The 13788-nt window shown below is 39.8% G+C and overlaps 1 protein-coding gene across 5 annotated transcripts in view; it reads right to left on the reverse strand.

Moving 5' to 3' along the window:
* COG7 (component of oligomeric golgi complex 7) overlaps positions 1-13788 on the reverse strand; it is an 85464-nt gene that overhangs the window by 40509 nt on the left and 31167 nt on the right. For all 5 annotated transcript variants that reach the window (XM_059036971.2, XM_059036972.2, XM_067013606.1 and 2 more), the window contains 3 exons: positions 10060-10258; positions 4140-4267; positions 3048-3202 (listed from right to left, as the gene is read on the reverse strand). In XM_059036971.2, the coding sequence (XP_058892954.1) occupies positions 3048-3202; positions 4140-4267; positions 10060-10258 (482 nt within the window). The remainder of the gene's footprint in view (positions 1-3047; positions 3203-4139; positions 4268-10059; positions 10259-13788) is intronic.

The following is a 13788-nucleotide window of genomic DNA, read 5'->3' on the forward strand; positions in this document are numbered from 1 at the left end:
ACATTTTAATTGCGCTTTAGCTGAAGGACGTCAAACAAGAACACCCCGAGCTCCACAGAACCTCTCAACAGAGTCCCCAGAACAGTGAGCAGCCGCCGAGCATTGAGGCGGGGCCAGGGGGATGTAGGGGGGGTGATTGCTTAGCCATAGCGGGGCTCACACGTGATGTGTGTATCACATCACATTTTTATGGCATTTGTACCAAAACCTTCTGACTTCTCTCACAATACACGTTTCCAAGTGTCTCTACCATGTAAGAGCTGCTGCATTAGGTGCTTTAATTGTACGCTTTCACTCAATATTCACAAGCAGCATGGAAAGGAGATATTATCACCATCAGTTTACCCAAATAAAAGATACCAAGACTCAGAAGGGCACACTAACCCACCCAAGGTCCCAGCCAGTAAGTGCCCGAGACAGGATCTGAGCCCGGGTGGCTACAACTCCGGGGCCCAGGCTCCCGTCACAGCTGTAACACCCCTCACCCTGCAACACCCCATCAGCAGCTATATTCTACAGCTTCAGCAGAGTCCAAGTTAGGCCAGTCTCCGCCTGCTCTGCCTGCGTCCTCCATCCTCCCTACCCCTGCCTTCCTGAACACCATCCCCAAACCCTCCCCACTCCTGAACAAGGTCCCACTTGAACCCTGGGCAAGTCTGCATCATCCTCATTTCCCTACTTTTATAAACATCAGCTGTCTTGGTAGCTTCAAAACCTTCCCTTCTAGAGCAGGTGACCTGGTTTCATCATATGTCCTTCTGTCCAGTTTGAATTTTTAATATGGATTTGTATTACTTTTTAAAATGAAGTAACTGAAGTAACCAACAGAAGAACTAAAAGTGAAAATATCGCCAACAAGAGCTGGGAGGAGAGGGGATAAGAGACAGCACCAGCCTCAAGGAGGCTCAGTTCCTCACCTTTCAGAGTTGCGTCAAGACATAATAGTTAAAGGTGATAAACAAAAAAAGTCTTCTTTAAAGTCTGGAGAGAAGAATGAGAAGATTCAAAGCAAAATATTTAAAACTTGTGACTCCTGAGGACTGCCTAAGGATGCCCAGGAAAGAAGGAAGACTTTCACCTTTTTACATCTTTTCATATGTAAATATATATGTATTTCTAGAAGCATTACCTTTTTAATTTTATAATAAAATTTTTAGATCTCAAAAAAAATTATTTTATCCGCAAGATCCCAGCTGGTGGCAAAGAGAGAAAGAGAGAAATTTTATTTGATTGAACTTGTTGCTGATGTTTCTCTTCCTGGGGCACATGTCTGGGGCTCACCTGGCTCCCCCTACACAGGGGACGTGATCTCGCAGCCCTCAGTGCCTTCCTGTGAGCCACCCTGGAAGGTGCAGACCACCCACGGCAGTGACCAACAGTACTGGGTCCAAGGACCCTCAGAGCTCACAGTGGTATGCTCGGCATTTCTGGAATGACAAGAGCTCCCTAAACTTACGGCAGCATAAGAGCATTCAGTTCAGTATGAGGAATTTCTTGAAACTCGTGGCAACTTCATTCTAGAACAAGATTTCTTGGAGAGCCTAAGAATGTATTTGTCTATAAGCTAGAGACTAAAGCATCTAACCTCCTGAGAGCCCTTACATCTCAATTACACAGGTCAGAGAATCCAGCCTTATATTGATTTCTTTTTCTTTTTTCTGAGTAAACTTAATTTTGGTTTCCCCTTCTTTCTTTTAACAGCTCTATTGCGATTTAATTCACATACCACACAACTCAAACGTTTTTAGGGTAGTCACAAAAACAGTTGTGCAACCATCGCCACAATCAACTTTAGAACAATTTTCATCATCCCGAAAAGAAACCCCATAACTTTTAGCAATCATCCCTCACCTCCTCCAAATACTCCCCTCTCCCCAGCACCAGGCAGCCACTCATCTATTTTCTGTCTCTACAGATTTGCCTGTTCTGGACATTTCACATAGATGGAATCATATAACGTGTGGTATTTTGTAACTGGCTTCTTTCACTTAGCATGATTTTATATATTTTTTATTTTATATTTTTAATTACATTTTAAATATAAATTAATTTATATTTTTAATTTTTTAAAAAATCAGAAAATAACAAATAAAGCTAAATCCCCTATGACCAACACTTTAGTCCCTCCCCATCTCCCCAAAGACAACCAGTGTTTTGAGTTGGTTGCCTAACCTTCCACATCAGGGCTCAGCAAACTTTTTCTGTTAAGGTCCAGGTATTTTAGGCTTTGAGAGTCACAAGGTCTCTGTCCTAACTACTCAACTCTAACTTTATAGTGAGGATTTACAGGCCATAGGTAAGTGAACGGGCATGGTGGCGTTCCAATATAGCTTTTACAAAAACTTTTACAAAAATGGACTTGGCTCATGAACTAGAGCTTGCTGACCTCTATGCTATAGGAATAAATAATGCATTTTAAAGTGACAAAAAAAGATCTAGAACAGGAATTGGCACTCTTGGTTTTCTGTAAATAAAGTTTTAATGGAACACAGCCACATCCACTCATGTTATGTGTGGTCTCTGGCTGCTTTTCTACTACTAGGGCAGTGCACTACGAAAGTCTCTGTGGACTGTAAGGCCCTCAAAGCCTAAAACACATACCATCCAGCACTTGGCAGAAAAAATTTGCCGAACCCTGCTACAGAAAATATACTCTATTTTTTGTATATTCTTTTCACACACTGTATGAGACTCTATATAGTATTCTGCAACCTTTTATTCATTCAGCAGTATGTTTTGAGATCTATCCATGTTGTTATGTATAGATCTAACTAACACCTTAACTGCCACATAGGGAACTCCCCTCATATGAATATACCATATCTTATTTGGCCATTTCCAAATGGATGGACATTCAGGTTGCTTCAAATGCTCCACCATTACAAACGTGCCACAGTGTCCTTAACATCCTTAAGAACACCCCCTTGGGCTCAGGTGCAAATGCCTCTCCCGCGTTCACGGCAGGAATACAGGACACACTCATTTTTAATTGGGAGAGACATCATTCTCCAATAAGGCTGGCCCTGACCCCACTCCCCCAACCTTACTTGGCAAAGAGGGATTTCAGGGCTGTCAGCAGGCCACAGGTCCCCAGGCCGTTGGTAAATGTGATGCATCTGTCAATGGCTGCAGAAGCAAGGCCAAAGAGCTTGTTCACAGAGTGGCTCAGCTCCTGCACACAGTCAATGACTTCCCCACGCTCCTGGTCAGCAAACAGAGGTTAAAAAAAAAAAACTGCCTCAGACTGAAGAACAAATGAACAGACAACGTTAAGACGAGGAGAGCTCCAAACCTCCTCATTCATGGTAAAATCACTTAGGTGCAACAGAAATGCAGTCCCAAACTGTGGCAGCTCTTTAAGAGCCTGACCTAGGGAAGAACAGTCTAAGTGGTCGGTGAGATCACAGAAATAAACTCCTGGCTAAAAAGCATGGTCAAATCCTTATATTCGTCTTTATATTTTTCATCTCTTTCCTCTTTTTCTGTGATTTAAGATGGCATCTCTCCCTCTGGCTCTCAAGCTAGGATTTGAATTCTCCATACCACACGCTCCAAAAGAATGCAGTGAAAGGAAAATGTTTCCTTCAGGAGCAAGGACATAACTGAGCGGAACAGACTTTCTAGGTACGTACTTGGAAAACGGAAAAGTGGCGGGAGGCGGCAGGTTTTAACTACTGTAAGATCTATTCTTAAATGTCAACTCACATCATACTAGGCAACCTTAACATTTACAATGGAAATTCCCCTCTGGTGCCCACCTGGTGAACCTGCCCCTAGAGTACTGTCCATGAATACTCAGCTCCTGTGTCCATTTGCATATGCTGCCTTAAACAAAAAAGACTGTGTGCTAATGACTCAATCAGGGGGATAATCAACTTACTCTCAAGAAGATTTAAGCCTCTAAGTTTTGCTAGAGGATTTTAAATTAAAAACTGGTAGCATATCTGTGGTCTCATTTTACATTTGGATTACAAGAGCTCAGGAAGCACTCAGAGCCCAGTGATTGCACACCAGTTCCCACTCTTTGCATTCCTAATGCCACCTCACACCTTCTCTGACGCATCCCACCCACCCCCAACCCTAGGAGCCTGGCAAACAGAATGATTCCCGAATGGCCACTGCCGGTATTATGCCATTACCAGAGGCACCGCGCTGATCTGGAGGAGGAGGCTCTTCTCTTCCATGTCACCGTACTTCAGCTGGTAGGGTCTGTACGGACCATACACAGCATCCACCAGCTCCACGACTTTCACCAGGGTTTGCTCATCTTCAGGGAGTCAGAAATTAAATGCAATAATGAACAAAGAATTGGAAATAAATTGCTGAAAAACAACAGGTGAAAGGATCTCCACTGGAACTTTTCCTATTTCATCTTAGGGGTGACTACTTTCTGTTCATCTGCTTTTACCATTCATGGAAGCTGAAGCAATCACATCAGTAAATCTTTTGATAAATTTGAGCTTTGTGTATTATGTGCCTAAGGCACTATTAAAGATACCAATCCCCTTAATCCTACAACCTGTCATAGTCAAGAACCTCTTCAAATGATAACCCTCCTCAGGGTCAAGTTCAAGAACTGCTACAGAGAAAAGGCTCTGCAGAAAGAACATTTTCCATCTGGAGCCCATACATTAGGCATTCCAAAAATTCCTATATTCAACTACATTAAAATTTTAATGTGCATATTCTATGGCACAGCAATTCAACTTCTAAGAATTATCTCTTCAGTTGGAATCCAAAATCTTTTCCATAGCCTACAAGGTTCTGCATCGTTTGACCTCAGGAGGTGAAAGAGGGTGGTAGTTAAGGGTGAAGGCTCTTCTATTGAAGCTCTACTGCTTCCTAGTTAGGCGACTGTGTGCATATGACTTAACTTTTCAGTGTCTGTTTCCTCAACTATAAAATGAGATTAATAATGGCATCAATTTTATAAGGCTTAACTGGAGATTATGTAAAATAGTATGTGTCTAGCATGTGTAAGCATTTAATAAAGGCCAGCTACTTTTATTTTTACTTCTATAGACTCAGCCTCCTTCATAATTCCCCTAGCCTCTAGCCTTCTCTCAGCTCCTCAAAAGCTCCCCTCTGGCCACCTGCTACTACTTCTGTCTGAAAGGACCTTGTTCTTCCCTATCCCTCTTCATCTGGTTAACTCCTATTCTTCCTTCGGTACTCACTAAGTTCAAGTCTGCTAGTCTCAATCATCTTTATTTGCTTAAAACCATTTTGCTTTTCTCCTAGAACCATTTTGCTATTCTTCAAAGTACTCATCTCACTTTGTAATTATACACTCATTAGTGTGACTATTTGGTTATTTCCCACTGGAATATACATTGTATGAGAGCAGGGACTGTGTCTGGTTTTGCTTAGCATAGCATCCTCAGCATCCAGCACTCTAGAACTAGTCCATTTGTAGTTGAATAAATAAATTAAATACATTTTGACCTATCCATAATAGGGTCATGAAAAATAACTGTATGTGTATATAACACATACACACACACCCCACATGCACACACACACACACACACACACACTCACACACTGTTGATGCGAACCAGAATTTTCACTGTAGGAGAAAAGAGATGCAACTGAGAACAGCAAGAGGTAAAAATCTATTGGTGTTGCATTTGATTTGGAAGTTATCGGTAAAACTGGTAATTTAAAAAACTATGTATTTCCTAGTTCTGTCCACAAAGGGCATAGGAAGTAATAATAGCCCAAAGCACCCCTAGTGCCAGATCTTGGTTTCTAAATACCATTTCCCATTAGAAGAAACCAAGCTCCTCGAGAAAATGGCTGATTCCAGGTCTGAGGCAGAGAAAGTACATAGTGTTCCTGGAATAGTTTGTGCCAAAAAACAGTAAAGCACTCAAAGGCTGATAGGGACGTGTCAAAATGATACAGGAGCCAGCCTGAAGGGGCAACCATGGACCAAATTTGAAATAATTCGAGCATCAAAATGAATAATGAAAATAATGGATCATAATACAATGAATTAAAAAAAAGAATCCAGGGCTTCCCTGGTGGCGCAGTGGTTGAGAGTCCGCCTGTCGATGCAGGGGACACGGGTTCGAGCCCCGGTCCGGGAAGATCCCACATGCCACAGAGCAGCTGGGCCCGTGAGCCATGGCCGCTGAGCCTGCGCGTCTGGAGCCTGTGCTCCACAGCGGGAGAGGCCACAACAGTGAGAGGCCCACGTACCGCAAAAAAAAAAAAAAAAAAAAAAAAAAAAGAATCCAATGAGTTCATAGTGATATTAAAGAGAAAGAAAAATTTCCTCTTCACAAAAGTATGCCAGCAAGGGACTTCTCTGGTGGCACAGTGGTTAAGAATCTGCCTGACAATGGAGGGGACACAGGTTTGAGCCCTGGTCTGGGAAGATCCCACATGCAGTGGAGCAACTAAGCCTGTGCGCCGCAACTACTGAGCCCATGTGCCACAACTACTGAAGCCCGCGCTCCTAGAGTCCGTGCTCTGCAGCAAGAGAAGCCACCGCAATAAGAAGTCTGCGCACCACAACGAAGAGTAGCCTCCACTCACCGCAACTAGAAAAAGCCCGTGCACAGCAACGAAGACCCAACGTGGCCAAAAATAAATAAATAAATTTATTTTTTAAAAAAAGAATGCCAGCTAATACATGTAAAAGGAATGAGAGAATTAGAATATTACCATTTTATAATCAGCAATGTAAAAGTTTATTCAGACAAGGATTACCAATGGATGCTAAAGTCACTAGGTAAATATTTCTTAAGGAACAGTATATTCCTATGGGCTCAAAATATCACGCCACAGATACTTATTAATTACAAAGAGGAAAAGGTAACTTTACAATGGAGTGATCTGGCAGGTACAACTACCAAGTGATTAATCCAACCCATCACCAATAATTGGACATTATGTGTCTCCCGATGTGATGCCATAGGAAGTACACATCATCACCAATGTAGTATTCTTACTAAAAATGTTTAATCTAAATCTAATCACAAGGAAACAATTAGATAATTACAGAATATGGGACATTCTACTGGAAAACTACCCTGTATGCTTCAAGGACATCAATGTCATGAAAGACAAAAGATGAGATGACTGTTTTAGATTAAAAGAGATTAAAGAGACAGGACAACCAAAGACAATGCATGTACACTGACTGGATTTTAATGGGAGGTAGGGAAACGGCTATAAAGACTTTTATGGAACTGGGAAAATTTGTGTTTTGGATGACAATATTGAATCAATATAAAATGGAAGGGTGATAATGATAATAAAATATTCTATTAAAAACATTTAAGTACACACTCATATACAAAATTTGCATGTGTATATAATCCAAAATACTGTTTCTGGACAGTTGGTTGAGCATGATCTTTTTTCTTCCTTGTATTTTCTGGTTTTTTCTATACTGAATACATATTGCTTGTTAACTATAAAGTCAAGAAATCATTTAACTTTTTGACTTTCTATTGCATAACCTTTTATATATTTTGAATTATACTATGTACATTATTAATTATTAAAATGGAAAAGTGTTAAAGGCAAACCAGAAAATTAGAAAATATATCTGCAACATACTTGATAATGAGAAAAAAAAATCCTTACTATATAAGGATATTTAGGGAATATACACCAAATTTTTAACAGTGGCTATTTCTAGCAAGTGGGATTATAGGAGGCTTTCATTTTGTTACAGGTAGCTATATCATGAATTTTTATAACAATACTTTGTTGCTTTTTATAACATATTTAATAATATATTGCTTTAAATAAATTGCTCTTATAAATTAACCAGAAATAGAGTAAACCCTCAAACAGAAAAAGAAGCAAAAGAATAAGCAATTCAAGAGAAAAATATAACTTTTTATAATATAATTTTCAAACTGGCTAGTAATCAAAGACATGATTAAATATATAATAATATATATATTAAAATAATATATAATACATATATTATTAGCATATATATAATATAATATATATATTAAATAATATATATATTAAAATAATATATCATTAACTGTCTAAGAACCTGGCAAGGGAAAAAAAAGATAGAGCCTAGTGCTGGTGAGGGCACGTGGCAATGAGCAGCCTCATTTACTACTGACGGACGTGAAAACAGGTAGAAACTTTCTAAAGAGCAAAATGTGACAAACATCTTTAAATTTTTCATTTATCAGCAATTGTAATTTTCAAACTTATCCCAAGGAATAATCCAAAATTAATATGTAAGATTGTTAATAATAGTTTTATTTATAATAGCAGATTTAAAAATTAAAGTAAGCCACAGTTATCAAGTGGTCATTAAAAACCATGTCTTGGGAAAATATTTAATGACATAAAAAATGCTCATTATATTAATTTGAGCCATAAAGAGAATATAAGATCATATAAACTAATATTTTGGAACTTCCCTGGTGGCGCAGCGGTTAAGAATCTGCCTTACAATGCAGGGAACACAGGTTCAATCCCTGGTCCAGGAAGATCCCACATGCCACAGAACAACTAAGCCCGTGCGCCACAACTACTGAACCTGAGCTCTACAGCCCGCGAGCCACAACTACTGAAGCTCGCGTGCCTAGAGCCCGTGCTATGCAACAAGAGAAGCCACTGCAATGAGAAGCTCACACACCGCAATGAAGGGTAGCCCCTGCTAGCCACAACTAGAGAAAGCCCGTGCGCAGCAATGAAGACCCAATGCAGCCAAAAATAAATAAATAAATTTTTTTTCAAAAACTAATATTTTAAAATATGTATGTGCATATATATTTATATATGCATATACTTATATATGCATATATTTTATATTTATTTATGAAAATGTATAATTATATTTGAATTACTGGGAGGAAATAAAATGTTCCCAAGGCCTTCTCTGAGTCATGGATCATTTTTACTCTTTTATTTTTATTTTTGTGTGTGTTTCCAAAGTATTTTTAAATTAAAAAATACGTATACTTTTTTGAAAACCTCAGTAGGAATCATTAAAAATCTAAACTTCCATGGCTGACTAACAAAGCATTTTCTATATCTGATTCTTCAGAGGGTGGTTCTCTCTTCTTCAATAATGTCCATCACCAGTGGGAGAAAAGCAACGTGCTCCTTGCCCTGCCTTCATTCCACTCTGCTCCACAGGATGCTCAGCCTACATACTCTTCAGCCACTAGGACCACAGCATCCAGGTCCCTTGGAAGCCACATCCACCATGCCTCTCCCACAACCAGGGCCTGACCAGTTAGTGGGCCAGAAACACCGATGAATCATCAGGAACTCGAACAATAAGCACACTCCCAGGAATGTACGAGGTAATTACACACAAAGGTAATTAAAGAGAATAACTATTAAATAAACCAAGTCAGTGACACACAGCAGCCAAACGGCAGAAGCAGGCCTTCCTGAAGCGATTTCCTGATTTGACAGTAGCATTCATGATGAAGTCTGTATGACTGAAAAGTTTATGATGCTTGTAACCTAGATGGGAAACAGCTGGGGAAATGCAACACACCAGGCATTGTTTGCCCAAATGGGAAGAAGGAGTGCTTTGCTCTCAGATGGCAGCTGGGGAAAGCCCATTTTCCTTATAGCCACCCTTAGTCCTAGTGCAGCACCCCTGCCCATAAAAACTTGCTGTTGTCCTATCAAAAAGCTCCTCTAATCCATTTGTTCTCTTAAACTTACCTTTTAGGTTGACTTACCCAAGGTTCTGTGATGCCTTGAAAGGAAGAGGACACTACCCTCCCAAGTGTAACTCACTGCCAACTCGTTGCCACTAGTGTCTACCTGCCTCTTACATTCTAAGCCCCTGCAGAACTGTCTATCACTTCCCCAGAGTGTGTAAACCACCTAGGCAGCACGGGAGCTAGGCAACGATATATTAAGCAACAATTATTTCCATAATGGCAATGTTTTCATGGAAAAGGTCTTCATATCTTTTGAGAAGGAAAACACTGATCCCTTGCATTTCTGTAAAATCAGTCACCAGAAAAGGCAAGCAAACCCAGGCCCCAGAAGCTTCAAAAAGAGCGAGTAAAAACAAGCCCATGAGCTGGGAGGAAGGATGTTTACCTGCATGGGGGAGCAGGGCCATCTCCAATCCCTTGGCGAAGTGGGCGGTGGCGTCGTAGAACTCCAGCAGCTTGACGAGCTCCAGCTCGGGCCCTGCCCTCTCCACACTGGACCTGAGGCAGATGGGCAGAGAGGGCACCAGGGCCCCCAGGGTCTGAATCAGCAGCACAGTTACCACCTCGTGGGGGTTCCTGAAAACCTGCAGGGGGAGAGAGGTATCTATGTTAGCACACTGGAGCAGACCTTCTAAAGAAGCAGGCTCCTGGACTGCTCAAAGGATTCCTTCCAAGCTGGAAAGCGGTCTAGTCAAGAGCCCCAAGCTTTCCTCAGCACCCATGTGAACATGCTCAGAAAGCCAAGTAAACTAGCAAGACTTGCATCCTGTCCAGGACAATTGGCTACTTTCTGTCTATTTCTGGCCCTGCCCTCCGCTCACCTCCTACTGTGCGGCCTGGTTTCTAACAGGCCATGGACCCTGGGGTTGGGGACCCCTGTTTTAAGTACAGATTTACTTAGTCAAATGTGAAACAAGATATAAGACTGTTCTTATGCAACACTAAGGCCAAAATAAGTGTAAGTTTAAAAATTATAAAATCAATCAATTCACATTTTTATTAGAAAATATCTTGAAATGAAGGAAAATGGAAACCAAAACTTATGGATACAGCAAAAGCAGTGCAAAGGGGAAAATTTATAGCTGCAAATGTACACATTAAAAAAGCAGAAATATCTCAAATCAATAACCTAACTGTACACATTTAGGAACTACAAAAAGAAGAAACTAAACCCAAAGCTAGTAGAAGAAAGGATATAATAAAGATTAGAGCAGAGGTAAATGAAATAGAAAACAGAAAATCAATAAAGAAAATCAACAAAATCATTAGTTAGTTCTTTTAAAAGATTAACAAAATGGCAAACGTTTTACCTAGACTGACCAAAAAAGAAAAAAGAGATTAGATTCAAATTACTAAAATCAGGTATGAAGGTGGGGACATTTACTACCAATTTTACAGAAATAAAAGGGATTATAGGAGAATATTATGAACAGTTGTATGCTAACAAACTGGATAACCTAGATGAAATGGACAAAAAATTCCTACAAATATTATTTACCAAAAGTGACTTCAGAAAATCTGAGTAGACCTATAACTAGTAAGGAGACTGAATCAGTAATCAAAAACCTCCCAATAAAGAAAAAACGAGAACCAAATGGCATCACTGGTAAATTCTACCAAACTTTAAAAGAATTAATACCAATCCTTCTCAAACTCTTCCCAAAAAATTGGAGAGGAGGGAGCATGTTATATTCTGAATTGTGTCTCCCCAAAATTCATATATTGAAGTCCAAATCCCCCAGTACCTCAGAATGTGACTATATTTGGACGTAAGGTCTTTAAAGAGGCAATTAAGATAAAATGAGGTTATCTGGGTGGGCCCTAATCCAATCTGACCAGTGTCCTTATACAAGAGGAGATTAGGACACAGGCACACATAAAGGAAAGACACAGGGAAAAGACTCCCATCCACAAGCCAAGGAAAGAAGCCTCAGAAGAAATCAACCCGGGCAACACCTTGACTTTGGGCTTCTAGCCTCCAGAACGAATTTCTATTCTTTAAACCACCTACTCCATGGTACTTTGTTATCACAGCCCTAGTAAACTAATATAGAACACTTCCGAATTCATTCTATGAGGGCATCATTAACCTGATACCAAAGCCAGGCAAATACTAAAAGAAAAGAAAAGAAAATTATAGACCAATATCTCTTATAAATACACATACAAAAATACTCAACTAAATACTAGTAAACTGAACTTAGCAGCATATTAAAAAGATTATACACCATGACTGAGACTGAACTCCAGAATGAATGGTTCAACATATCAAATTAGTCAATGTAATATACTATATTAACAGAATGAAGGGGGGAAAAGCTCATTAATCTCAATTAATGCAGAAAAAGCATCTCACAAAATTCAATACCCTTTCATAATTGGAAAAAAAAAAACCACTCAATAAACTAGGAATAGAAAGGAACCTCCTCAACATGATAAAGGCCATGTCAGGAAAAACCCATGGCTAGCATCATATTCAATGGTGAAACACTGAAAGCTTTTCCCCTAAGACCAGGAACAAGACAAGGGTGCCTGCTTTTGCCACTTTATTCAACATAATACTGGAAGTTCTAGCCAGAAGAATTGGACAAGAAAAAGTAATAAAAGGCACCTATATTGGAAAGGAAAAAGTAACACTATCTCTTTTCACAAATGATGTAATCTTATATGTAGAAAATCCTAACAAATTGGAAAAAAAAAAAAACCTGTTAGCAGTAATAAACAAATTCAGCAAAGTTGCAAGATGGGAAATCAACAAACAAAAATCACTCACATTCAGGGACTTCCCTGGTTGTGCAGTGGTTAAGACTCTCTGCTCCCAATGCAGAGGGCCTGGCTTTGACACTTGGTCAGGGAACTAGATCCCACATGCATGCCGCAACTAAGAGTTTGCATGCCACAACTAAGGAGCCCACGAGCCACAACTAAGGAGCCTGCCTGCCACAACTAAAAGAGCCAGTGCAACCAAATAAATAAATAATTTTTTAATCACTTGCATTTCTATACTAGCAATTCTATTCTAACAATCTGAAAAGGAAATTAAGAAAATTATTCCATTTATAATAGCATCAAAAAGAATAAACTATTTAGAAATAAATGTAACGAAGGAACTAAAAGACTTGTACACTGAAAACGGCAAAACACTGCTGAGAGAAATTAAAGAATACACACAAAAAATGGAAAGACTTCCTATGTTCATGCACTGGAAGACTTAATATTGTTAACATGGTAATACTACCCAAAGCCATCTACATATGCAATGCAATCTCCATCAAAATTCCAAAGGTGTTTTCTGGAGAAACAGGAAAACCCATCCTAAAATTCATATGGAATTTGAGGGAACCCTAAATAGCAAAAACAATATTGAAAAAGAGGATCACTGTCTATCACACACTTCCTAATTTCAAAGCTTACTACAAAGCTATAATAGTCAAAACAGTGTGGTACTTGCATAAGGATAGACATATAGCCCAATGGAATAGAGAGACCAGAAACACACATACATGGTCAAATGATTTTCAACGTGAGTGCCAAAATCATTCAATGGGAAAAGGACAGTCTTTTCAACAAACGGTGCTCAGAAAACTGGATACTACATGCAAAAAAAAAAAAAAAAAAAGTTGGATCCTTACCTGATACCATATACAAAAATTAACTCAAAATTAATCAGACCTAAATGTTAAGAGTAAACTATAGGGCTTCCTTGGTGGCACAGTGGTTAAGAATCAGCCTGCCAATTAAGGGGACACGGGTTCAAGCCCCAGTCCAGGAAGATCCCACATGCCACGGAGCAACTAAGCCCGAGCGCCACAACTACTGGGCCTGTACTCTAGAGCCCACGAGCCACAAGTACTGAAGCCCACGTGTCACAACTACTGAAGCCCCCACGCCTAGAGCCCATGCTCCTCAACAAGAGAAGCCACTGCAGTGAGAAGCCCGCGCACTGCAACAAAGAGCAGTCCCTGCTCACTGCAACTAGAGAAAGCCTGTGTGAAGCAATGAAGACCCAATGCAGCCAAAAATAAATGAATAAATAATTTTTTTAAAAAAAGAGTAACCTATAAAATTCTTAGAAGAAAACATAGGGCAAAATCCTCATGACCTTGGATTTGGC

The sequence above is a fragment of the Kogia breviceps genome, chromosome 14, assembly GCF_026419965.1.
Source record: "Kogia breviceps isolate mKogBre1 chromosome 14, mKogBre1 haplotype 1, whole genome shotgun sequence".
Classification (NCBI taxonomy): Eukaryota; Metazoa; Chordata; class Mammalia; order Artiodactyla; family Physeteridae; genus Kogia; species Kogia breviceps.